Source organism: Dermacentor albipictus, chromosome 5 (genome assembly GCF_038994185.2).
Source record: "Dermacentor albipictus isolate Rhodes 1998 colony chromosome 5, USDA_Dalb.pri_finalv2, whole genome shotgun sequence".
Lineage (NCBI taxonomy): Eukaryota > Metazoa > Arthropoda > Arachnida > Ixodida > Ixodidae > Dermacentor > Dermacentor albipictus.
In genome coordinates this window covers 53,348,776-53,374,263 of record NC_091825.1, presented here as the reverse complement: position 1 = coordinate 53,374,263, position 25,488 = coordinate 53,348,776, and the positions used below count along the sequence as shown (strand labels likewise).

General features: G+C 50.3%; 2 protein-coding genes and 4 non-coding genes across 7 annotated transcripts in view; all 6 read right to left on the bottom strand.

Moving 5' to 3' along the window:
• The window catches only part of LOC135913268 (neprilysin-1-like), a 159,969-nt gene extending 147,633 nt beyond the window's left edge, over positions 1–12,336 (bottom strand). The window contains exon 1 of one of the 2 annotated variants that reach the window (XM_070538383.1): positions 11,880–12,336. The gene's annotated coding sequence lies outside the window, so the exon portion shown is untranslated. Of the gene's footprint in view, positions 1–11,209; positions 11,337–11,879 lie in introns of those variants that run through there. The other variant, XM_070538384.1, reaches the window with a different exon arrangement.
• A 6,102-nt stretch (positions 12,337–18,438) lies between these two features.
• Positions 18,439–18,511, bottom strand: TRNAK-CUU (transfer RNA lysine (anticodon CUU)). The gene has a single exon. It is a non-coding gene; the product is annotated as a tRNA-Lys (tRNA).
• Positions 18,512–18,654: 143 nt separating this feature from the next.
• On the bottom strand, positions 18,655–18,727 carry TRNAK-CUU (transfer RNA lysine (anticodon CUU)). The gene has a single exon. It is a non-coding gene; the product is annotated as a tRNA-Lys (tRNA).
• A 143-nt stretch (positions 18,728–18,870) lies between these two features.
• Positions 18,871–18,943, bottom strand: TRNAK-CUU (transfer RNA lysine (anticodon CUU)). Its single transcript has one exon. It is a non-coding gene; the product is annotated as a tRNA-Lys (tRNA).
• A 458-nt stretch (positions 18,944–19,401) lies between these two features.
• On the bottom strand, positions 19,402–24,162 carry LOC139060433 (uncharacterized). The gene is made up of 2 exons (XM_070539580.1): positions 22,837–24,162; positions 19,402–19,492 (listed from the first exon to the last, which is right to left on the bottom strand). Exon 1 carries the CDS (start codon positions 23,962–23,964, stop codon positions 23,020–23,022), a length of 945 nt encoding a protein of 314 aa, XP_070395681.1. The 5' UTR covers positions 23,965–24,162; the 3' UTR covers positions 19,402–19,492; positions 22,837–23,019.
• A 239-nt stretch (positions 24,163–24,401) lies between these two features.
• TRNAK-CUU (transfer RNA lysine (anticodon CUU)) lies at positions 24,402–24,474 on the bottom strand. Its single transcript has one exon. It is a non-coding gene; the product is annotated as a tRNA-Lys (tRNA).
• Positions 24,475–25,488: the final 1,014 nt, after the last annotated feature.

Genomic DNA, 25,488 nt, shown 5'->3' with positions numbered 1-25,488 from the left:
AGAACGGGAGGTGGTACCCTGACAGCATGTATGGCTTCAGGGCCAACCTATCGACGCAGGACGTCCTCCTGCAACTCAAAGAGGAGGTGCTCGACACAATGCCCAAGGCGGGTGAAAACGTTGTGATGGCGCTCGACATCAAAGGCGCCTTCGACAACGTCAGCCACGCGGCCATAATGGAGGGCCTCAACAACACCAACTGCGGAAGGAAAGTACACGACTACGTCAAGGACTTCCTAACCGACAGAACGGCAACGGTAGGGCTGGGGGAGTTGAGGAGCGACACCTTCTCCACACCGTGTAAAGGCACACCCCAAGGCTCCGTGATATCGCCCGTGCTATTTAATGTGGCGATGATCGGCCTGGCAAAACGACTCGGCGAGATTCAGGGCATCCAACATGCGATGTACACGGACGACGTCACGGTTTGGGTCACGCAAGGTTCACTGGGAGAAAAACAAGAGAAGCTACAAGAGGCTGCGCACTGTGTCGAAAAGTACACCAGAGAAAGGGGACTGGTATGCTCCACAGAAAAATCCGAATTACTGAGAGTAGGTAGACACCCCACCCAAGCAACGCTGGAAGTAACACTTGATGGTCAAAACATCCCGGAAAAGAATATGATCAAAATCCTGGGCATGTGGCTACAGGGCAGCAGAAAATGCAGCCACACCATCAGCCTGCTGAGCAAAGTGACGGAGCAGGTGGGCCGGATGATCAACAGGGTCTCCCAAAAAAGATACGGCATGAAAGAGGAAGACACACTCAAACTCGTCGGCAGCCTGGTCGTCAGCCGAGTCATCTACTCGCTACCATACCACGCGATGACCAAAGGAGAGAGGGAACAGGCGGACACGATAATCAGGAAAGCATACAAGACGGCTCTCCATCTGCCAAAAAACACTTCAAACGAAAAACTGCTCCAACTGGGCATCAACAACACTTTCAGCGAACTGGCGGAAGCCCTGCTTGAAACGCAAAAAGCCAGACTCAAAAGCACCCCTGCAGGGAGAGCGCTCCTGACTAGGCTGGGACGGGACACGAGTGGACACGTAGATAGATACGCAGACATGCCCGACTGCTTAAGAAAAACAATAAGTGTTAGGCCAGTACCTAAGAACATGGACCCCAACCTCCACGAGAGCAGAAGGCAGGCGCGAGCCGAATACGTGGAAAAGACACTCGCGCTACTAGAGAACACGGTGTACACGGATGCTGCCACGTACCAGCGAGAAGGGAAGCGCGCGGCCACGGCGGTGGTGGTGGACGGCGACGGGAATCTCATCACATGTGCGACGGCAAAGGCAGTCGACACAGCGGAGGCTGAAGAAATTGCCGTGGCGCTGGCTGCAGTAGAAGAATATAGGACAGGCAGGCCTCTAAACATCTTAACAGACTCGAAGGAAGCGTGCAGAAATTACACGAGGGGCAGGATTAGCAAAGCCGCCCTCAGAATTCTTGGCGGAGCCAACTTCGCCGAGAGAAACGTTACGCACAAGTTAATCTGGATTCCGGCCCACGCAGGCATAGAGGGTAACGAAAGGGCAGACAGCCTAGCTCGAGAGACCACGTTCCGAGCAGAGCAGTCGCGCGCCCCGGAGTATCACCCACACGCTTGTGAGGGAGGATACACAGAAATCTTAAACTTATACAGAGGGACGAGAGCCAAATATCCCCCACCGCACAAAGCTCTAACGCAGGAGGAAGCAACGAGTTGGCGCAGATTGCAGACAAACTCCTTCCCAAATTTATACATCCTAAACAAAATGTACCCAACACAATACAGAGACACCTGCCCGTGGTGCGGGGACACACCCACACTATACCATGTCACATGGGAATGTAAACACAATAAATCATTCCACCAACACAATAACCCGAGTGCGGAGCAATGGGAGAGTCGGCTTACCAGCTGCGAGCTCACGGCCCAAAGGGCCTTAGTGCAGCACGCTAGTGAGGTAGCTAGGCTCAGTGGAGCCCTGGAATAGGGGCCCACCCTTGCTGGAAGAGGCTCCAAGTCGCCGGCGCCCAAGACGACCGAGACCTCGAGACGCTAAATCCTTGAAGGAACCAAAATAAAGTTTCTCTCTCTCTCTCTCTCTCTCCTCAAGGAGTGGACATTAAACTGCCGTAATTTTGATCCTGGCGGCCTTGCCTTTCTGCTCGTCATCCCATCCCACCTGCGTGCGACTGTCCTCCGCCAACTTCACGACGCTCCCTTGGCTGGACACTTGGGCGTCTCACGCACATACGACCGTGTACGCCGTCGCGTCTTTGGCCGGGTCTGGCCCGCTCCGTGCGGCGTTACGTTGCCGCTTGTGGGCCCGTCAGCACCGGAAGAAGCCCTCCGCACTTCCAGATGGATGTCTGCTGCCGATCGACGTCCCGCCCGAACTTTTTTTCCCAGTTGGTCTTGGTCTTCTTGGGTCGTTTCGTCTCTCGTGCTCCCAAAATAAGGGTAGCCATCGCTACCGATTACGCTACGCGGTACGCCATCACAAGAGCCCTCCCGACAAGTTGCCCTACTGACGTCGCTGACTTTCTTCTCTACGAAATCATTTTAGTGCACGGTACTCCGCGCCAATTGTTAACTGACCATGGCCGTAGCATTCTCTCGGCAGTCATCGAAGAGATCTTCCGCTCCCGCTCGGCAAAGCACAAATTCAGCACGTCTTCAGCACCCCCCCCCCCCCCCCCACAGATCAACGGCCTCAGGGAGCGCCTCAACCGGAGCATCACCGACACGCTTTTGATGTAGGTTGTGACCGATCACCATGACTGGGATCTTTATTTACAATATATGACCTTCGTGTATAATTAATTGCGTCACGACACCGCCGACTATTCAACATTCTATCTCCTATATAGCCGAGAACCCACGTTGGCTTTGGACACTCTGCTGCCCTCGGCCACACGTTCAGCCACTGAATACGCCCGCGACGCGATCGCACACGCCGATTACGCGCGCCAGCTCGCCCGCACCCGTCTCGAGGCCGCACATGAGCATCAGAGACGCTTCTGTGATTGCCACCATCGCGACGTGCGCTCTTCTTCGGGTTCTTTGGTGCTTCTCTGGTCAACCATCCACCGCGAGGGACTTGCCGACAAGCTGCTGTCGCGCTACACTGGTGGTGCGACAAGTGACCAGTGTAACATAGGAAACCATCCCCGCCGATCCGTCATCGTCGTCAGTAGCAAGTGGCATCGTTCACGTAGCGAGGCTAACGCTCCAGAGAGACTTAACGCCCCCCTTAGTACAGCGACAGTGTGGCTGCACTGAAGAAGAGGAAGACGACGTGTTCCCGATTAATATACGATCGCCATTTTAGCCACTGTTGGCTTCCATGTAAGTATATCGTAAATAGCTGTGTGCATCAGCTAAACGTAAAAGTAATAATGACGTCCGTTAGTTGGCACGAGCATCGGAAAAAAAGAATGTGAAATTAAGTTAACATTGTTTTTTGATATCTTTTTATTCTCACCCCCTAAAACTAAATAGTTTTTCTTATAAATTAACCTATACCTTGCGACCTATTTTTCGTGCGTCACCTAGCAACAAGCTAACGGCACGCCAGACGCGCCAGATGTATGCGTCATGCACCAGACATGCCACCGAAGCGAGCGAGGCCGGCTGCGCATGCGACGGTCGCCCTTTAGGCGGCCCGTCTATCTTTAATTTTATTGGATGTACCATAGTTTGTTCGGTGTTAGGCTGCTGAGCACGAGGTCGCGGGATCGAATCCCGGCTACGGCGGCCGCATTTCGATGGGGGCGAAATGCGAAAACACCCGTGTACTTAGATTTAGGTGCACGTTAAAGATCCCCAGGTGGTCGAAATTTCCGGAGTCCTCCACTACTGCGTGCCTCATAATCAGGAAGTGGTTTTGGCACGTAAAACCCCATAATTTAATTTTTTTTTAGTTTGTTCGGTTGCCGATGTATTCTTGCGTTTTTCCTGCACTTCCACATGGCGACACAGCACTATTGGACAACTACTGGCCTACGGCAAGCGAAGAAATTTTGTTTGACAGTCTCCTACGCATTTCAAACAATGCAGGCTAACGCACGGAATAGCGTCTTCCGACACAGTTCGTAAGAAGCCTGTCCTGGCGCAGGTAATCTGAGTAGGTAAGTACTGGTAAATACTGGTAGTACTGGTAAGTACTGGTAATTGGTTGTGACGCTTTCTATGGGCCTCAACAATATCGTAACCTATTTCGGTAGTTTTCGGTCGAATTTTTTGGCTTTGTGACGCAGTTAGCGAAAAGCAGCTCGGCTGCGTGACGCAATCAGTGTCGCGTGTACTGAATCTTGCTGGCACAAGTTCGTGACGCTTTCTCTGACCCCCTGCAGTATTGTGATCAATTTCGTTACATCTTTAGAATACTCTTGAGGCACGCTTCCCAAGCCTGGCGTTGGGACGCAGTTATGCTACGATACAACAGATGCTTTACCAGATGGGCGAATTAAATAATAAAGTCAAGGAGAACACACTAAGCCATGAAGACCTTGAAAAAAGAATACGCAAGGTTGAGTTTGGCTCGCGCAAGCGGGTCAACGACGAGAGCAGCAACACACGCATCAAGGCGTACAGGCGCATAAACAACATGGGTGACGTCAGGGACGCCGACAACTGCGACGGCGGTGGCATGAAGGTCAGCAATGGCTAACACCACACGCAGCGTGCCCGAACACCTCGAGATCTGGCAGTGGAATTGTCGCTCTTTCAACAAGAAGGCAAGTTCACTCCAACTCTTCATCCAAAATCACCTATACCCCCCCGACGTCATCTGCCTTCAGGAGGTCGGGAACCAGCCGATCAGGCTACGGGGTTACTACGTAATTAAACACGCGGGATCACCGAAAGTCGCGGTTTTAGTTCACAAAACGGTGACGGCGTGGGACAACATTATCAACATCATATCATAAGAAGCCAACAAACACTGACACCAAGGACAACATAGGGGAAATTACTTGTGCTGAATAAATGAAATAAAGAAACGATAAGGTAATGGAAATTAAAGTGGATGAAAAAACAACTTGCCGCAGATGGGAACCGAACCCACAACAAGGTTGTGGGTTCGATTCCCATCGCTTCGGTTCCCTTCGCTTCCCCTTTGGGAAGCCCGTGAGGGCCTCCTCAAACGGTGGAAGCGACAGCGGTTAAACCGGAAACTACGTCTACGAATCGAGAAAATAACAGATGAAGCCAGAAATTACGCAAACGAGCTGACGTAGCAAAATTGGGTACAGTTCTGCACCTCGCTCAAGGGCACCCTGCGTACGGTGCAGACGTGGGCCATCCTACGTTGCCTGATCGAGCCCGACAAGGCGAAATCGACAACCAGTCGGACGCTTCTATAAATCACTCACAAGTTCCCCGGAAACGACCAGGATCTGATTGACGCCCTAAAAACCGTATACGTGGGTAGCGACCCCATACAACCCTGCCTCCTAATATATGAAGGAGAACCAAGACCAGAACTGGACGCTCCCATCATGGAGGAAGAGGTGTATGCCGCGGCACGAGCCTCACAGTGCAGCACTGCTCACGGAGTTGATAAAATCACCAATGCTATGATTAGAAATGTGAGTCCGATGCACATCCGGGACTTGACCGAATACCTAAATGAAGAACTCTGAAGCAAGGGCCGCGTACCGAACGAGTGGAAACATGCGGAAATCGTGACCATTCCCAAACACGGCAAGAAGCCCGCGATCGACGCCGTGCGTCCCATCTCGCTGACTTCATGCCTCGGCAAGCTGTACGAGAGGGTCATCTAAACCCGCCCCCAAGATTACATAGAGGACGGTGACCTCTTCCCGCACACCATGCTTGGCTTCAGGCCAGGACTTTCTGCGCAAGATGCGTTCCTAATCCTAAGGAAATAAGTTCTCAAGGGCATCCCGAAGGGAGGAGAACACCTCCTACTCGCACTCGACCTAAAAGGGGCCTTCGATAACATCTTCACGAGGCCATTCTCAAGGGACTGAACGACATCAGCTGCAGGGAGTGCATCTTTAATAACGTTAAATCGTTCCTGACGGGCCGGACAACAACCATCGGAATAGGCCAGACTCGATCGGATACGATCGACGTGCCGAACAAAGGAACACCACAAGGGGCGATAATCTCCCCTATTCTCCTCAACGTCGCGATTCTAGCGCTAACCAAAGAGCTGCGGAAGATCCCCGACCTAGGTTACGCCCTGTACGCAGACGACATCAGGCTCTGGGTCACCAAGGGCTCCCTAGCGCGAGAAGAGGCGACCCTTCAAGAGGCCGCGACGGACGTGGAGAGATTTGGGGCAGCGAGCGAGATGCGTTGCGCGCCCGAGAAGTCCGAGGTGATCCGGGTGCACGGAGGAGAAATCTACAGATCCCCCGGCCCTACCGACCTCTATCTTGAGGGCCAGAAGATACCAGAAGGCAATAAGACTAGGATTCTGGGTTTTTGGATCCAGAGCAACCTGAAAGCCTCCCACGTACACCATCGAAACCCTAAGGTCTGCCGCCAACCAGATCTCGCGGATTATCAAACGAATTACAAGAAACCACAAGAGCATGCGAGAATAGGACACGCATCGCCTGGTCCAGGCTATGGTGATCAGCAAAATAACGTATAGCATGCAGTATCACTATCACTCGCTAAACAAACGCGACCAAGAACAGGTCGATGCCATCATCAGAGGCGCGTACAAAACGGCCCTGGGTCTCCCTGTCACCACCTCAAGCGAGAAGTTAGCGGCCCTCAGGACCCACAACACCTTCGTTGAGTTGTCGGACGCGGTTATAGCTTCGCAAAGGCTAAACTACAGAACACGGCGGCGGGCAGAGCTATTATACACCGGACCGGAACGGCAACGGAGCTCTGTGCCCTTGATGGGCAACGATCACTCCCGTCTGAAGTCAGAGGCAAGATCAAGGCGAACCCGATACCGAAGCACATGAGTCATGAACTCCATGAAGGACGACGCAAGGCTCGCGTCGACAGACAGCGCCGACAATACAAGGGGGACCCGTACGTAACGTACGTGGACGCGGCGGCGTACCCTGTAGGGGGCCTCTTCGCGGTAGCCGCCGTGAACGGGAGGGATAACTCTTTGACCCTCGCGGCCTCGGTAAGGTCAGAGACCCCAGCTGCAGATGAGACCATAGCCGCGGCGCTGGTAGTAAAGCAAGAAGTCAGGGTAGGCAGGGAAGTCCATGTTACCACGCGTTTATGTTGAGTGCGAGTAGAAGGCATTTTGCGAGCGTCGAGCACGGTCTGGCTGGGAGCCTCTGTTGTGGCCGCCTGTGTTTACGTATAGCGTAGCATGGCATCGGCTGAGGTTAAGTTGTTCTGCAAATGCGCGGTCGCCCGTGTATTTGTGTTCTTAAAGCGCAGGAAATAATGCCCGGAAATGGGGGAATGCTCGGTAATCAGATGTCTTTCTTCATATTTCATGGTATTGTTTAGCATGAGTCGGGTATTTTCTACTCCGTGCGTGTAAAAGCGAATTGCTTTTGTTTGTAATGTCACGCCCATTCATCACTTTCGCACGTTTCGCTTCTATACACGCAGTATATCCCTGTAATGTCCAAATGCCAAAATGACACATGCTTCTAATTTACATTTCCCAGCTGATGCCCTCCGGTAGAGCTTCGTACGGGAACTATTGTTGCTTACCTTATGCCACTACGTTGGAGGAACGCGCCAAATCTCGGAAGGATCATTTATATAGACCGAAATAAACATTTGATCATTTACAAGGCGTTTTGCCTCAACTTTATGAAATTGCACGTTGCACAGATTGGATGGAGGCCTGTAAAGATCGTTCGCAATCATTTTAATTAAATAAATGGTTCCACGCTAAGACTGCGCGCCACTGAGCAGCAGAAGAAAAAAAAGCTGCTGCGCCGATCAGCGCATCCGGCGTAACGCGTGCCAGCTAGCATTCAAAACGCGCGCGCCGAAATCGGAAGTTTGGTTCACACATTAATGCCGGCTGCTTAGTGCGCTACAGTCAGTTCGGCCTCTGGGCTCTATGGGAGTGTTCGCTCTTGTTGAATGTCTTTCTCTATGGAATAGGCCTCACTCTACTCATGAAACAAATGGGTGACGTCAGCACTGTCGAACAAACATGAGAAACCCAGTGCTAAAGAAGACTAATATGAAGCAGACGTGCAGCAATCGCGGTCATTTCATGTAGAACAAGACAATTCTGCGCGGCCTCCGCAACTGGGAAGTCGAGATGCTATAGAACACGAAGGACACGTTGACGCCATGCAGCTTTATCGAGTACACCCCTATAGAAGTCGAGCGGACGTCAGGCAGTCATATAGCAGCTGCTGGCGCAATCGCGCTCTCCAGATGCGGTAATCTCGACTGCAGCGCCGGCGGAGTGGCTGGCAGTAGCTTGTAAAAGTAAGCGCCCCTCATAAGAAATTATCGCCACCAGTGGCCGGACACAGTAGCACATTAACTAGGTGTGTATATATATTTCAGTATGGCGGGCCCAATCACACTTTCACAATCGCAAACGCCGAAGAGGCATCATAATACCATGAAAGAGAAATAAGACAAGGTGGATGAGGGGCAGAATCTTCGGCTGGCAATCCGCTGATCCGGAGTTGAAATCCTCGTGGGACAATGAGGATTTTTTTTATGTATAACTTTCTCGCTGTAAAAAAGTCAAGGCCGTGACATTCAACTGCTGTGCTAGTGAAACGTCGCAGCAGTGCACGTAAATATAAGCACGTGCAGCTCGGGCAGCATCCCAGGGAAAAGTACTGAAGAAGCTTACAGAGAACAACGAAAGCAGACAGCCGTGTTTAAGACATGCCCAGCATGTGGAAGAACGATTGCTGTATTGTTTTAATAGCACTAGTGAATATATGCACAATATCTACTGTTGAAGGTCACGCCCAATGTGAACTGATTCAACTGAGACGCGACGCGTCGATTGCATGCGTGACCAAGACACACAGGGCAACTGTGGCACGTCAGTCTCTTCGCAAAAGCGGCGACACACTTTCGACCTGCTCATACGCAACATCTCAAATTTCACAGCTCCCGCTGCCCTCGCAATGAGTAGCGTCGAGAAGCCCAAAACTCCTCAATGACGCCGGAGGCACGCAGACACGATACCTTCAGCCGTAGAACCGCTTGCGGTGAGCGGTCTGCTACGCTCAGATGGGCTCCTCGCCGAGGCGGGTCAAATGCGGAGGCACCCAGCCGGAACCCCTTCGCAGTCTGCTCTTGAAGCAGCGTGTACGAGGGCTCCCCGAGCACTCCGTTAGAAGCCGCGCGGCGCCTTTCTTCAGTGTGCATCAACCGATCCACACGCTTCAGTCGCGTGCGAGCTCAAGGAAGCGAACTTTCGGCCGCGCCGTCGTGGCGGATCGCTCAAGGACTCCGTCCCAGCGCCGCGAAAGGAGCTGCTCAAGCGACGCCAAGTGGTTTCGCCCTTACCACCGTAGTCTCTCGTGCCGGTGCGAGGGGTACGGACGTCCACACAGCTGAGTGGATCACTCGAACGTTGCGCTCCGAACTGGTAAGCGACGTCCCCCGTTGGGCCACGGTACGGAGGTAGCTACTGGACATGCGCGGCCTGGATAAGCATGGCGCAGCTTTGCATGGAGTATCTACATTGCCCATGCAGTCGGCCGCATTCGCCGTCGGAAGCACATATTATTGAACAGCGGCTGCGAAACGGAGGAGCGTATACACGCTACATTGTTGACCCGTCCTGCGAGAAGGGCTGCGCCAGTAGTGGCTCGTCGAGGTGCACACACGATTCTGTATGATCGTCCCTAAGCCTCTTAGATAACATAACTGAGGCGTGCCGCCGCAACTGCGCCACCGTCCATGCGCCCTACGAGTGTTCACGACAGACAAATGCAGCCCACAGTGACGAGCGAGCAAAAACTCTTAAAGTAAATGTAGTCCTCGTATACGCTGAATTGTAGCCGCGCTTGTCCTGTACAATGCTACCTCGACACCGAGGGCCGACGGTAAAGATAGGCCGCTTGTACAATTTGGAGCCTCTATATAAGCTGGAGAGTTCCAGCAATCTAGGCTGCTGTGTGGACGTTTGTACAAACCGACGAAAATTCCAAAGCAACTGCTTGTGCAGTTAGGCCTTTCGCAGGGCATTGTTGTGTGTCTCTTGTAGCTGGGACAACGCTCCGAAGCTAGCGACAGTGCGGTGGCGTCTCCAAGCTTCTAGGCCTCTGAGCACCGTGAGTTCTACAGAGGCTCCGCAGTAGGTTCGGCACCACGGATATGTGCAGGAAAACCTTGGACAAAAACTGCTATAGATAGCGAGCGCTACGACTTCGAGAACCTACAAGTCGCGAAAGTCGGTTTCTTGCTAAAAAAAACTTTAATTCTGACTTGACTTTAATTCTCTGTGAATGTATGTGCGTGAATTTGCGCCCCTGTTATAATAGTTGTCTTTCACCAACTAGACGAACAAGGGCTCCTTGTAATATGATATAGGTGGACCGCAGCTCGGACAACTGAAGAATTAAACGCAAGAAAGACAATAATTGGAATAGTACGCTACAATATCACGGCTCAGAAATGCCGAAGCACAATAGGTATGCCGTTCTCTTGTTATATGGTTGACCGAGCATGTTTATACGATTTGCTCGACGTACAGATTCTTTCATACAGCGGAAATGCATTGCGATAACAAAACGTGCCTTCTAGCAATTCGAGCGTATGCAAGTCATCGACGCTTGTTGGTGGAAGACAACGCCGACATGTATCCAAGCAGGCGTTCTTGCTGCGGTGGCACAAGGTAGGCAACCAAACGTTGTCTGTACCGACGGTGTTACCTAACTGCTACCTCGTTTTTGGCACCTCCATAAGGTAACAAATTTTGATCGCAAATGCCGAGCGACTTTCTTAGAATATATGCTTGAAACATAATATCACAGAAGACTTGTGCGCGAAAGCCCACCATGCTGATGCTCAAAGCAAATAGAACCTCTTCCAAACCTACCAGAAGGATTCCGTCGTGATGTTAAACTATTAAACAGTTTTGTGGGTTTCATGTTTGCTTCAAATACCAGTGAAGAATCAGCGCCGTATTTGAGCTTCGTCTGTGACACGCTACTATACGTGAATTAAAAACGCAAGGTCCACAGCACAACGTAAAAGTCGAGGTATCCATGACTATAGGTCGGCACAGTAGGCAGATACTCACTCGTCCTCACTCACCAGTATTTTCGCAGGCTCTTACCCACAATAACGTGTACTCACACTGGTCGGTACTCCCTCACGTTCCTGCTCACACTCATTCATACTGACCAATACTCACATACGTGCTCACACTCTCCGACAGTAACTGACATTCACATACTGACGTCGACTTAAAATCACCGTCGGGGACTTTCGTTCCTGCTCACGTCAACCGGCATTCAGTCATGCTCATGATCACTCTCTTTTACACTCACGTCTACTCACGCCATTCCTCACTCACTCTCGCTCTAGCTCACGCCTGTGATAAGAGTGTGGAGCGAGCACGACTCAGGAGAAAGGGGAGGGGGGGGGGGGGTGCTCGTGACTGAGTATTTTTCTGACCTATGTCAATGGTTTGTGCGTCACGTGGCGTGGACTCGATGCTCGCGTATAAGCAGTGACCCACGCACCCTTTCACAATCGAAGGGCGAGCAGCCTATACTTCGACAAGACGATCCACGGAACTTTCCACCAGACTAAAAGGAGGACTGGTCAACCACTGAGCCCAGGTTTCTGCACATCCACAACAGTTTCATCGGAGCCCATGAAGGGTATACAGCCTAAATATGCGGACTATACGTAAAGGAGACAACGTGAGCTGACCAGCAACTCGCGTCCCCGCGAAAGAGAGAGAGAGGAGGACACTCACGTCTGCGGCGACCGCATCGCGCACCTGGCCTGCTGAACCCGTGGTGCGTCGACGCCGGGTCTCTTACGTCCACCTGCGGGCAGCCAGGGCGCACAAGTGTTCCGACGCGGGGCAAGCGATCTGCGCCGATCTCGAGGAGAGACGGCGCCTGTGCTATTCCTCGACCTGTGGTCTCGTCGCCGGTGGTCGCGCCGTCGAAGAGCGCATGCTTGCCTGCGGCGCGACTTCGGCGAGGGCAGGCGACGAAGCTGTGTTTCCCCCACCGCCGCCGCCGCTACTGGTGACATCACTGTTCTGTTCTGCATGACAGCTGACGCCCATTTCGCGCATGCTGCCGCTGCTGTGGCAGGGACGGGCGAAACGGCGTGCGTCGTCGGTCTTCGCCGCGAGCACCTGCGTAGCGCAGAGCGCGCTTCCTGCGCCATGCGCGAAAGCTGCTTCCGGCACAGCGAACGCATGTGCGCGCGCCTGTTGCACTGCTGCTGCGCGAAAAAAGCGCGAGAAAATAAATAAATAAATGAATAAAAGCGGAAAGCCGAGTCTGTCGAGCCGGAGATGTGCAATGGCGCGTGCGCGCTCCCACTTGCCCCCGTTAAACATGGTTGCGCCGGAGCTGCGCACAGATTCGAGTGAACGAGTGAATGATAAGCGTGGCGACGGATTGCGATGTCACGTGGCGCGCGTGTTGCGCGACGGCTTGTCTAAGCTGAGCTGCAGCCGAGAGGACCCGCCGCACTGCACTCTTAAACAAATGTACACCCTTCGGGGTTCACTCTTAAAACGGTTGCACGCTTTAGGAAGTATATTTGTCTCAGAACGATAATCGTCCTCTGCCTTGCTTGCGTTTCGTTTCTTAAAAACGCTGCTCTCGGTACTTTGCTGCCGAGAATGCTCTGTCGTGCTGATAACGCGCATGCCGTTCCTGACTTGGAAGTACCGTGCTGGCAGCGTTAAAGAAAGGAAGCGCAAACAAGGCAGCTGATGATTATCGTTGTGGGACAAGATACGCCCCAAAGGGAGCAAATCTTTTTAAGAGTGATTATCTTGCCACACAACGCTAATCGTCATGTGTTTTGTCCGCATTTCCTTTCTTTAACGCCACGAGCCCAGTACTTCCAAGACACGAACGGCATGCACGTTATCAGCATGACAGAGCATTCTCGACAGGAAAGTATACCGAGCACAGCGGTTTTCAAGAAAGGAATTACGCAAGCAAGGCAGATGGCTATTATTGTTGCGTGGCAAATATACACCCCAAAGCGTGCGACCGTTTTAAGAGTGAGCCACGAAGTGTGTACATTTGTCTAAGAGTGTATGGCGACTCGCTGCTGCCACGAGCAGTGAGCTTCCGCAAGGGCAGTGGGGTTGTGTGCTGAATGATTTATTCGCCGTGGTCCGAAAAGTGGCACCACTGTCTATGGCGAGTCCGAGGCATCGCACAAAGTTTTTCCAGGGTAGTTGGGGCAGATTCCTACCGGCAAGCTTGAGTGTGGCCGGTGAGGGGCGCTTGCTTGTGCCACACACCATGGCAAAGGGCTTCTCTGCGGAGAGCCGCGATCCGAGAGTGTCCAGGCGATCATCAATGGCGCCAAGAGGCCCCTGAAGGAAGTATCTCACTCGAATCGCTTCTCCAGGAGGAGCGCAAGACCAAAGGGCGATGTCGTCAGCATACATGTAGATCTGCTGGGCTCGAGGTAGAGTTCTATCCCCGCCGCGGCGCCCGCGTTTCAATGGCAACTAAAGTTAGAAAAAAGAAATGCCATGTGCCCTTAGCTATCACCTAAGAGAGGTGAAGGCGAAAGCCTAGTAAATCCTACTGTAATTCGCCTTAATCCACCTTAATCCTTCCCAATCTACCTTAATTCACCCTAAACCACCTTAATCGACCTTATTCCACCTTAACCGGCCTTAATCCAGTCACGGATTATTCATGAATTAACTTCGCCAATCATTAATCTTCTCTTAAACACGGCAGGACATGCTTTGGTTCGATTCTCGCCTTGCTTGCGTCACGTGATGTTTTCGATGTTTCCTTTACCCCAGAACGCGACCTTGAAACATAGAGATTTATGGATTTTGCCTATAAAAAAAGAGCGACCCTGTACTTATATTTAGGCGCGCGGTAAAGATGGTCACATTGTGGTGGTCCGAATTCATCCGGAGTCTGCCGCTACTGCGTGCTTCATAATCAGATCGTTGTTTTTGGATCGTAAGAACCCCAGAAAAATTCGGACGCATAAGAGGAAGCTTAGGCTCGGGTGCTCCTATCTAAATACATTCAAAACGAGAATTAGTTTTTCTAGGCAAGCACTGCACCGAACTTGACGAAGCTTGTTGCATTTAAAAGAGAAACTTAAAATCTAGTGACTTTTGGTACTCTAATTTTTTATTTAGGTCATAATCTTTTATTAAAAATTGACAAAAATCGCAAATTTTCAGAAAGCGAAGCTACCAAGTTTACAACTCTGTCTTTCGGCAATCAGAAATGATATCATCATTCTATGCATTGGATCCAACAGCACATACAAGCGGACAAAATTGATGTGTTACACAGGAATCTCAGAAAATTGTACAGTATGGAAATACAGCTTTTGCGGAACCCTTGTAAACAACATAACAAATTTTCGCAAGATGTAAAATTACAAATATAATTTGTCCGCTTTCAATGTTCTAACGGATGCAGTTTACAGAACCGCGATATCTGTTTTTGATGCAGAGCTATGACTCTGTAAACGTAAACTTCATGCTTCTATGTCTTTCAAACTTTCGAATTTTCGAAGATCTTTTTAACAAAATTCAGGACCTAAATCGGTATTCCCCTTCCAACAGTCACTAGAATTTAACTTTTTCTCTCAAATGCAACAAATTTCATTAGAATCAGCCCAGGAGTTATGTCAGAAAAACGTTTTTGCGTTTTACATGTATTTGAATAGGCCGCGTCGGAGTTGAACCCGAGCTAAAGCTTCCTCTTAAGCTTCGCCTTTAAAGTGGAACGCGATAGCATTCAAATAACCCTGACTGCTTCTCACGCTTCCTAGCAACTGCAAATTATAGTCAAGAGTTCGACGAAAGTTCGTCTGGTCAGGTAACATGATGATGAAGAAATCGCGGTCACCGACCAAGTCAAGGTGAAAATGACACAGACGTTTCGGGACCCGTACGTCCCGAAACGTCTCTGTGTTATTTTCACCTTGACTTGGTCAGTGACCGCAATTTCTTTATCAACTGCAACTTATGAAACCCCAATGTTTACCGTCAGTCAGTTTGAGGTAAGGGAGTTGACCTTGCTGTTGTTTTGTGGAGCAGTTTAGGCGACTACAGCAAAGCGCAGGACGAGTGCACACGCTGCTGTATCGGCCAATAACCGGAAACGAAGCACGCAGGTGGTTTCCGCGAAGAGGGGATGCGGGAAAGACTCACGCGTGGAGATAAAACGGATTAGTGGCGGCGCCGTAGAAAAGGCACTAGATCTGTACCCTCGTTCGGAACAAAAGGGCAGACGGACCGAGCTGAAGGGGAGCGTTCGGGGAGATGGACGTGAAGATGAATGGAGGGGGGGGGGGGGGGGGTGCGTGCTTGAAGTCACCGCCACCGCTGATGCCCATGCGCTTTCCAAATGTCCCGTCGACCGTCTCGGTCACGGAAATTGGGCGACGCGACCCTGCCCAGCCGGTTTGAAGTTTGGCATCCGCGTGCGCCTTCTGAGAATGCCTGTGAAAATGGCGGAACTTCGGGCTTGGACTCGGACAGACGCCTCCGCGTTTGAATAAAGCGTCACTTTATCGGACAACGGCTCTTTCTTCACGCTGCCACCGTGCACTCGAATCATCGAGGGTCGCCGACTTCGGACCTTCAACGCATTCCCTCCTTGACTAGCGTTGAAGCTACCACAGGACAAAGGGAAAGGAAATTTACTCCGTCGTTTGCCGGGAAACGTTGGCGGCGAACGCTATGCAGGAAGTTGAGCTTTCTGTTAGAAACGCGGCCTCCTGCGCGCGCCAACCTTCTGTTATTGTTTCGAACTTTTATATTTCAGTCTAAGATTTAACATAAAAGGCATGCGCTGTCAGTATTTTGTTTCACGACATTTCTTTGTGGGCTGTCATTCTCGAAATTCCGTGGAATCACTTTGTAAAGAATGATCTACAAGGTACGAGCAACTTTAATAATAGAGCTTTGGTACCATATAGAATCGATATGGTAACTTTCACTCACGGAACGCTAACTCAGGTTTCCTCTGCGGCATGGGCCCCTTAACGCCATCGCGTTATTACTTTCAAGGCAAGTGCATGCGCGACGAGAAACAAAGAGAGGCGCGACATCGTTTATTTTAATTGGCGCCCAGACGCAGTCGTGAATGGGTAGTGGAGTATTGCATGCGTTGAGGAGTCAAGCTTTCAAGTGTTCTCACCGAAAAAAGGCTAAATTTCAATAAGGAAGACAGGTGCATGGTTCGGCAAGCAGACCGGAAGCACATTGCGTCCGCTCTGGGCATCGCTGTGTTCATCGTATATGTCGATCGACGGCAGATGCAAGTTTGGTTTGCAGTCGACGGAAAATTGTTGCTTCACTTGGTTCACAGAAGCGATATTTAGTTCTGAGGCCAGTTCTTACAGGAATGAGCAGCTTTCAAGTATTAGCACGTAACCATCTAGATCGAACGACCGGCGCCTCCGAAAAGGCACGCGTTGTACTGAGCAGTTCACAAAGAAACGACGCCAACGTGCATTTCACTGAAACCGATCCTCTTCAATGTCTGCTCGTGTCCTCGTTCGCACGCTGGCAGCCTTTTATGCCGCACTTGTTTTTCTTCTTCACTGACAGCATACGGCACTGACTGTGCCGCAGGTTCAGCTTAGCAAGCCACTCGTTGTAGGGGTTGTAGCCATGTTGCTGCTTATTCCCAGTTCTTCAGCCATTGTCATGGACTTTGCTATGCACCCACAGAACCGTGAAAAGAAGAACTTCGCAGCCTTCGAGACCCCAGAGATACAGATTTCTTCTTTAAAATGTTGCCCGGAAAGATTCATCCTAAATACAACCCAACCAGGCCAAAAGAAAAAGAAAGAAAGCAAGCGCCAGGCAATGGTGTTCTCGCTTCTAATGCCAACCGCAGTGGCAGGCTATGACGTTCTGCTGAATCCGAGGCCAAGGGGTCTATTCCCAGCCACGGCAGTCGCGTTCAGGAGGGGATGGCCTTTGAAAACGCTTACGCGCATAGATTTAGGTGCACGTTAAACAAGCCCCGGTGGTCTAGAAATTTATCCGGAGTGCTTCCACCGTTGTGTCCCTCTTACCCAGTGTGCTCTTACGTCTTACCCAGTGTGCTGATTGAAATACCATTCCCGATTGTTTTATCTCTGTCACTCTCTCATACTATCTCTCTCTCTCTCTCTTGGATTTGTGGACACACTTCTTAGAGGTACCAATACAAAACAAGACTGCTTAGTGTGAGCAAGCCCTTTGCAAGGGGGAGGGGGGTATAAAATATTCGGGTAGTTAGATCTAGGTGCACGTTAAGTAACACCGGGTGCTCGAAATTATTCTAGACCGCCCCCGCTACGGCATCTCGCATAGTTAGTGCGTTGCTTCACGATGCGTATGTTGAGTTGCGTTGCTGCTATACCACAGTAGAGTGTGAAAGTATAAAGAGCCAGGAGGAAGCAGCTACACAACCGCGGATATATATAACCGTTGCGCGGAGATACTGCGGTTACGTGATTATAGTTGGTGGTACGTTCCTATGAGCGTATGAACCGCCTCCTATATACATACAACAGTCAAACCCCGGCCCTCAGTCCCCAGCTAGCAGCTGCGAAGCAACTGACCACGGCGGTGGTCAGACCTGTGACGAAGCAGAGGGTGCTAAGTATCTCTGGATCTGGACAGGCCGCCATTGGAATCTGAACCTGGCAACGTTTAACGCTAGAACTTCTAGTGAGGCGAGTCTTTGAGCGCTAATGGAGGAATTAGCGGGCATTAAACGGGATATAATAGGGCTCAGTGAGGTTAGGAGGAAAAATTAAGCATATACAGTGCTAAAAAGTCGGCACGTCCTGTGCTACTGGGGTTCAGTGGAGAGACGAGAACTAGGAGTCGGATTCCTGATTATATGGATATAGGTGTTAACACACATGATTCTATAGCATTGACGAGAGGGTGGCAGATCTTCCTATGAAACTTATTAGGAGGTACAAATTGAAGGTCGTACAGGTCTACGTGCTCTTAACCAGTCATGATGACCAGCAAGTCGAAAGCTTCTATGAAGGCGTGGAATCGGCGATGGATAAAGCCAAAACCAAGTACACTGTACTGATGGGCGACTTCAATGCCAGTGTAGGCTAGAAGCAGGCTGGAGACAAGTCAGTGGGGGAATATGGTATACAGTCTCATGCTCTACCGACTGAGCTAGCCGGGCGGACAAGCATAGGCCTTAGGAAGCACTACTAGTGCGTGCAAGGAGAGAAATATTCGTTAGAAAATAGGAAGAGAAAGGGGAATAAATGAGGGTAAGGGTGGGTGCGCAGCGAGTGATCCATGGCAAGGAAAGAAAAAACAACGCCCAACGTGGGGCTCGAACCCACGACCCTGAGATTAAGAGTCTCATGCTCTACCGACTGAGCTAGCCGGGCGGACAAGCACAGGCCTTGGGAAACACTACTGGTGTGTGCAAGGGGAGAAATATTCGTTAGACAATAGGAGGAGAAAGGGGAATAAATGAGGGTAAGTGTGAGTGCGCAACGAGTGATCCATGGCAAGGAAAGAAGAAAAACAGCGCCCAACGTGGGGCTCGAACCCACGACCCTGAGATTAAGAGTCTCATGCTCTACCGACTGAGCTAGCCGGGCGGACAAACATAGCCCTTGGTAAGCACTACTGGTGTGTACAAGGGGAGAAATATTCGTTAGACAATAGGACGAGGAAGGGGAATAAATGAGAGTAAGTGTGAGTGCGCAACGAGTGATCCATGGCAAGGAAAGAAGAAAAACCGCGCCCAACGTGGGGCTCGAACCCACGACCCTGAGATTAAGAGTCTCATGCTCTACCGACTGAGCTAGCCGGGCTTTTTTTTTCTTTATTGCCTTCTTGGTACATGACAATGAAAGACATACAAAACACTAATATTGCTTTACAAATAAAAGATGCGAGCGGTGCACTGGCCAGCTCACACCAAAGGATTAAACGCGTTTCAGTTTGGCGAGGTCATCCATTAATGGGAGCCATTCCGGCTGTTCTTTTTGAGCCTTAAACACATCTCTTACATAAGACACATTTTCAATGAAATACTCTCGTACAGGGAGGATAGTTTCGTCTGCATGCCTAAACGCCATTCAATTTTTCCATGTACTGTGTAAGCTGATAAGCATAAACATGTCCCACGGCACTTCGTCACCGCTATCTACCTATAGAAATCTTATGCCATAAGGTGATATTGGAAGCTGCTTTTTTAAAGTTCGTTGCAAGACGTCCCAGTGAAATACAGCGTCTGTGCAGTGAAGGAACATATGATCTATAGTCTCCGGTTTTCTACAGATTAGACAGTTTGTGAACCATGGGACAAATATTCCTTTCTCTTGTAGCCATGGTTTCACGGGCAGTGTGCCAGTGTGCAGCTGAAAGAAGAATGATTTCATTGAGGGCCGCACCGACATCTTTTTCACTCTCTTAAGTACATTCCCTTCATAGCCAACACAGTATATGGAACGGTACAAAGGTATAGGCAACATAGTATCAATAAGGTCTTTATAAAGTTGTTTTCTTCTAACATCAGCAAGATACTGTGCAGAAAAGCGAACTTTCCTAACACTGAAAAGCGCGCACAACCTCCCAAAGAAAGCCCCGCACCCGTACGCGTTTCACAGGGCTGGATGATACAACATATTCAGGCAGTGCCTCTTTCAACCAAATTTGCATTACCGTACGCAGGAAAGCATGTTTTTGATCTCGGAGGAACATAAATCTTGACACAAGTTGCCTAAGAAACAAATGAGCCAAACCTAGGCCACCCTTTCCAATGGACAGAAATTGATTTGTGCGACTTGTCCTCCCCCAACTCGACCCCCAAATGAACACTGCGAAAGCTCGGTGCAATCTCTGGACGCTGGTCCGTGACATACACAGTGCCTGCAGCACATGCCATACCTTGGCCACCAGAAAGAGGTTACATACTGTGGCCCGAGCAAGAATTGAAAGATCGCGGCCACCCCATTTGTGCGTACATTCGCGTGTGCGCTCATTTTCCGCTTCCCAATATTTTGCAGGTTCTTGATATTGGTCTAGTGGCACTCCCAACTATTTGACAGGTGACGTTGCCCACTGAACGCTCTCAAACATTTCAGGCGCATAATCCCATTTTCCATGACAGAAACCAAAACACTTTTCCCAGTTTATCACACTTCCGGAGGCTTTGCAAAACCTAGCCGCATCGTTCACCACTTCAGTTAGACTTTCCCTATCTTCGCAAAATATGGCGATATCATCCGCATACGCAAGTACTTTAACTTCAGTGGACAACATCGTGAAGCCACGCACTTTTTCGTTTGATATAATTTTCAGGCAAAAAGGTTCGAGATACAGTGCAAACAACAATGGAGACAATGGGCACCCTTGCCTCACGGAAGAACGGACTGTGATACTTCCACTCAGCTGCTTATTAACAATAAGGTTTGCCGTACAACCAGCATATGCCATTTTGACACCTTCCAAGAGCACTCTGCCGACATTCACGTGTTCGAGGATACAAAACAGAACATGGTGGTTGACGCGGTCAAAGGCCTTTTCCATGTGCAGTTGCAACATGGCTAGACGTTTATCAAAAGCATCGCAGCATTCTAATATGCTCCGTGCTACGTGAATATTGGTCGTTATCGTACGGCCTTTAATCCCGCACGTTTGGTGCTGGCCTACGATAGCTTTTATGACATTCTGCAACCTTCTGCCCAGAACCTTCGTGAATATTTTATAGTCCACATTCGTGAGACTTATGGGCCGATACCCTCTGACTGACAATCTCTTAACCGGGTCTTCACTCTTCGGTACTAGGACGATGTGACTTCTTCGGAAGGATGGAGGCATCATCTGCTTTTCGTATGTTTCTTGAATTACGCTGTGTAGAATATGCGCCATGTCAGACTTAAACGCTTTGTAAAAAGCTGCGCCCAGCCCGTCGGGACCAGGTGATTTTCCGGAGCTTAACTCGTCGATTCCGCGCTCTACTTCCGCTGCACTAATCGATGCCTCGAGCCCCAGCTTGACTTCATCCTCTAAGATAGGCATCAGTGCCAAGAACTCCGCCGCGAGGCCTTCTTCAACACGTAACTCGTGACCTAGTAGTCCTTCGTAATAATCAACAAACGCACGTTGAATAGTATTAGAGTCACGAGCCATTTCGCCCTTGTACTCTATCGCTTTTATATCGTTCTTTACTGCATATCGTTTTTCGTCGCACAGGGACCGCTTTGTCGGCGTCTCGCCAAACCACAACCGTTCTGCACGTGCGCGTATGACCGCTCCTTTATATTTCTCTTTATCCATCAGTTCTAACTTATTTTTTGTTTCTTTTATTTCTTTTTCGTACTGGCCCGGCTGAGCACTTTCCAACCTCAGCAGCAAATCTAAGCGGCTCTGAAATTCTTTTTCGTCTGCCTTGTTGCTTTGACGCAGCGCAGTCGCTCTTTCTATAGCGATCATTTTTATTTCTTCTTTAAAATGTTCCCATTTTCCAATAACGTCCCTCTGATCACCCGTTTGCAAACAGCAACGCCTCCTTTAAAAAGATGCCTGCCGCGTGCGCCAAAAAGCTGCTGCCCTTACCTTTCCCCTTTTCCTCCTTTTTACTCGAGAAGGTAGCTAGCGATCGTTGCGGTGGTCGCTTGCAACACATGCGCGCATGCGCACTTCACCGCATGGCAGTGCGGCCGGCGCCGCCGCCGCTACCGCTGCGACAGCACACCGCCCCAATCCCCTTGGCGGAGATAGGGACGTAAGTGCCGTCATCTCTTGACAACTGACCGCAACTCAAGGCGCGACGGCTACAATGGGTAAGCAAGCGACTCCGCAGGCATCTTTCTAGAGGAGGCGTTGGCAAACAGTCAATTTTTTCTTTTACTTTAAACACAAAACGTTCATCCTCAAGTAGCCTTATATTAAATTTCCATAGTTCCCAGTTGAACTTCGACCTTTTGGTCTTCGTTCCTATTGTAACCATTACCATGCAATGATCGCTGAACGCAACGTTTTTAATCAAGTAGTCACTGCACATTGGGACCACTCCAGCAGACGCATGAACCCTGTCAAGTCTTGCATGACTTGCTTGTTGGAAATGTGTGAACTGCAGACGGGCACCTTCTGACAGAGCACTACCGACGTCTTCTAAATTGTGCTCCAGGACAATTGCATTCAAAAGTAACGAGCTCTGGTTTCGAATGGTCGCGTTAGTAACTCTGTCTTCGGGCATGCATACGCAGTTGAAGTCACCCATCAGAATAATGTATCTAGGAGACTTCAGATAGGGCTGAACCATTTCGAAGAAAGCTTTGCGCTCATTTTCCTTATTTGGGGCATACACACACATTACGCGCCACTGTAAATCAAGATACGAAAAATCACATCACAAAACGCCCGGTGTTGAAAACTGTAACAGATTCTTCAATCACACCTAAAGAATTTCGAATTAAAATGGCATACCCTCCTGACGTACCAACAGAATGACTGACGCATACATTGTAACGGCTTCTAAAAGGCTCAACCATGCGGTTCGTCTGAGCTTCACTTTCCACCTTGGTCTCTTGCACTGCCACTACGTCCACATCGTTCTCAAGCAGGAGGCGGCTTAATTGATACTGACGCCGCCTCGCTGCCAGTCCCCTTACATTAAAGGTGGCAAATTTAAGTGCTGCTTCTGTTCTGCCTGCCATTTGCGCGACAAATTAAATAGGCCAAACGGCTTCGTGCTCACCTTCAGCCTTATTACACCGAGAAGTGAAGCTCAGCAATTTTCCCTTCTCAAGAGTTCTCGAGCCCACCCAAGAGGCGTGCTCGCGTTCTGCAGCAGGCTGGCGCAGCCTCAGCGCGCTGGCCGTCGTAGTCCCGTTGTGGGTCGCCTCTCGTCCCTTGTCAAGCCAGAAGGGAGCCATGGTTGCTACGTCGGTGTAGTCTTCGCCGGCTTTTTGTCCGGCGGGATGTTGGGCTTCGGGCGAAACGTCGGCCGGCGCTGCCCTCCCGATTTGGGGGGTGGTTCGTCGATAGTCGCAGAAGGATGCTGAACCTCTTCGACACAGGCCTTGTCGTGTGTCCTCTTTGCTGGAGCACTACTCATGCTTGTTTGGACGACGTCCATGCCTTCTCCCTCCTCTTGAGGTTTTCCATGTACTGCTTCCGTAGCAGTACTTGTGCTTCGCTCCGCTGCGTCAATCTTCAGGGCTAGAACAGCCTGTTTCGACGCAGTGGTCTGGTCTTCAGTCTGCGGCGCTGCCACGCCCCCCTTGACGGTGTTAGGCGCTGCCTGCGGCGTATTCTTTTCTGCTGTTCTCGCTGCCTCCTCGGATTCGTCCGCATCCATGAGAAGTTCGGAGTCATCTTCTCCTCTCATGTGCCCTGTGACATTTGCGTACGTTTTGACGTACTGCGATTGGTCGTGGCCGAAGCGACGGCACTGACTGCAACGGGGAACTGTGCATTCCCGTCGGACGTGTCCTGAAGTATGGCACCTTAGGCAAAGCGGGGCTCTTCCAGCAACCACAACGAGGGCCTGCACTCCAGCAATGCGTAGCTGGTGAGGCAGGTCATCAATTGTGACTCCAGGCTTCATCTTCAAAGACACACAACGCGTTGAACCTTTGTCCATGACTCCCTGAACGCGCCAGCGTTCCTTGGCGACTTCCGTCACCGTTCCGTAAGGTGCAAAGGCTGTTCGCACATCTTCGTCTTGCACGTTGTACAAAATCCAGTGGATCTTCATCCTCACGTCCTGGTCGTCGGGATCAATGACAATGCACCGTCGTTCTTTAACAGTCACTTGACGGACTGAAAGCAGCTTCTTCATTCCGTCAACACTCTTGAACGTGATAGCCCATATGTGATTCATCTGGTACGCCCCCAAAGCGACAACCTCGGGGAGCAGTGCCAAACGAACCAGTGCGTCACGAAATTCCTCGACCTTGTAGGGCCTTGCTCTGACATCGGCGTGCAAAAACAGCGTATTTGCAACAATTCGACCTGTTGGTAGCCACGGCAAAATAACTTCATAATCCTGGTCACTCGAGCCAGCAAACCTGTTTCCACGTCCAAGCTGGGCCGCTGATACCGCTCCGGTGGAGCACATGATGCGCACGTCCGTCACGCTCGGTGGCCGGAAGTGGAATCACTGAGCTAGCCGGCCGGACAAACATAGGCCTTGGGAAGCACTACTGGTGAGTACAAGGGGAGAACTATTCGTTAGAAAATAGGAAGAGAAAGGGGAATAAATTAGAGTAAGCGTGGGTGCGCAACGAGTGATCCATTGCAAGGAAAGAAAAAAAACAGCGCCCAACGTGGGGCTCGAACCCACGACCCTGAGATTAAGAGTCTCATGCTCTACCGACTGAGCTAGCCGGGCTTTTTTTTATTTATTTATTGCCGGTCTTCGACATTGTACAAAGCACATAATACAAAACACAATTACAATAGACAATTAACAAATACAAAACATTTTGAAAGGATATACATGCCATCAGTCCTATAAGGACTGGCGTTGTCGAATTAAAATTCTTTCAATGCTGTCAGAGGTTCTATCCTAGACAGCCATTCGGGTACACATTCTTGTATTTTCTTTATTTCAATGAAACGAGACATGCTTTCGCGGAAATACGTACGCGCAGGCCTAGCGTCCGGGTCGCAGTAGTACCCAGACATCCTTGCACGCCATAAACTATGGAGGCCCTTGAGCATTATGAGGTCGAAGGGAACCCCGTCGTCATTCGTTACCGCTAAGTACCTGATGCCATGCGGATTTAACGGTAACTCCTTCTTCATTGTTCTTTGTAGGACATCCCAGAAGAACACTCCGGCCCAGCAATGCAAAAAGACATGGTCTATTGTTTCCGGTTGCTTGCAAATCAAGCAGTGCGAGCCCCAGGGTACAAGAAAGCCACGTTCTTCCATGAATGTCTTCACTGAGAGTGTTCCTGTGTGTAATTTAAAAAAGAATGTCTTTACCCCAGTAGGCACCTCCATATTTTTCACTCGCTTAAGGACATCCAGTCCTGATCTTCCACTGTATAGCGCTCTGTACAATGGCACTGGAAATACAATATCGCAAATATCTTTATACAATGTTTTCTTTTTTACGTTACATAAATACTCAAAAGAAAAACGCACAGAAAGAAAGTGCACACTATCTGCAACTTCTTTAAGATAGCCACGAAGCGTTCCGGGCATACTATCTGTACTAACAATAAGTGCCGGCAAAGCGCCTCTCAACCTGAGTTGGCATACAGTGCGCAGAAACGGATCACGCACATCCCGAAAAAACAAAAACCTGTTCACAAGCTGGCGTACAAAGAGATGCGCCAAGCCCAGCCCCCCTTTCTTCACGTGCCGGAACAGATTGGTTCGGCTACTCCTTTCCCAG

Coding starts and splice junctions, on each gene's coding strand:
- LOC139060433 (XM_070539580.1), bottom strand. CDS start 23,964: ATGAATCACATATGGGCTATCACGTTCAAGAGTGTTGACGGAATGAAG.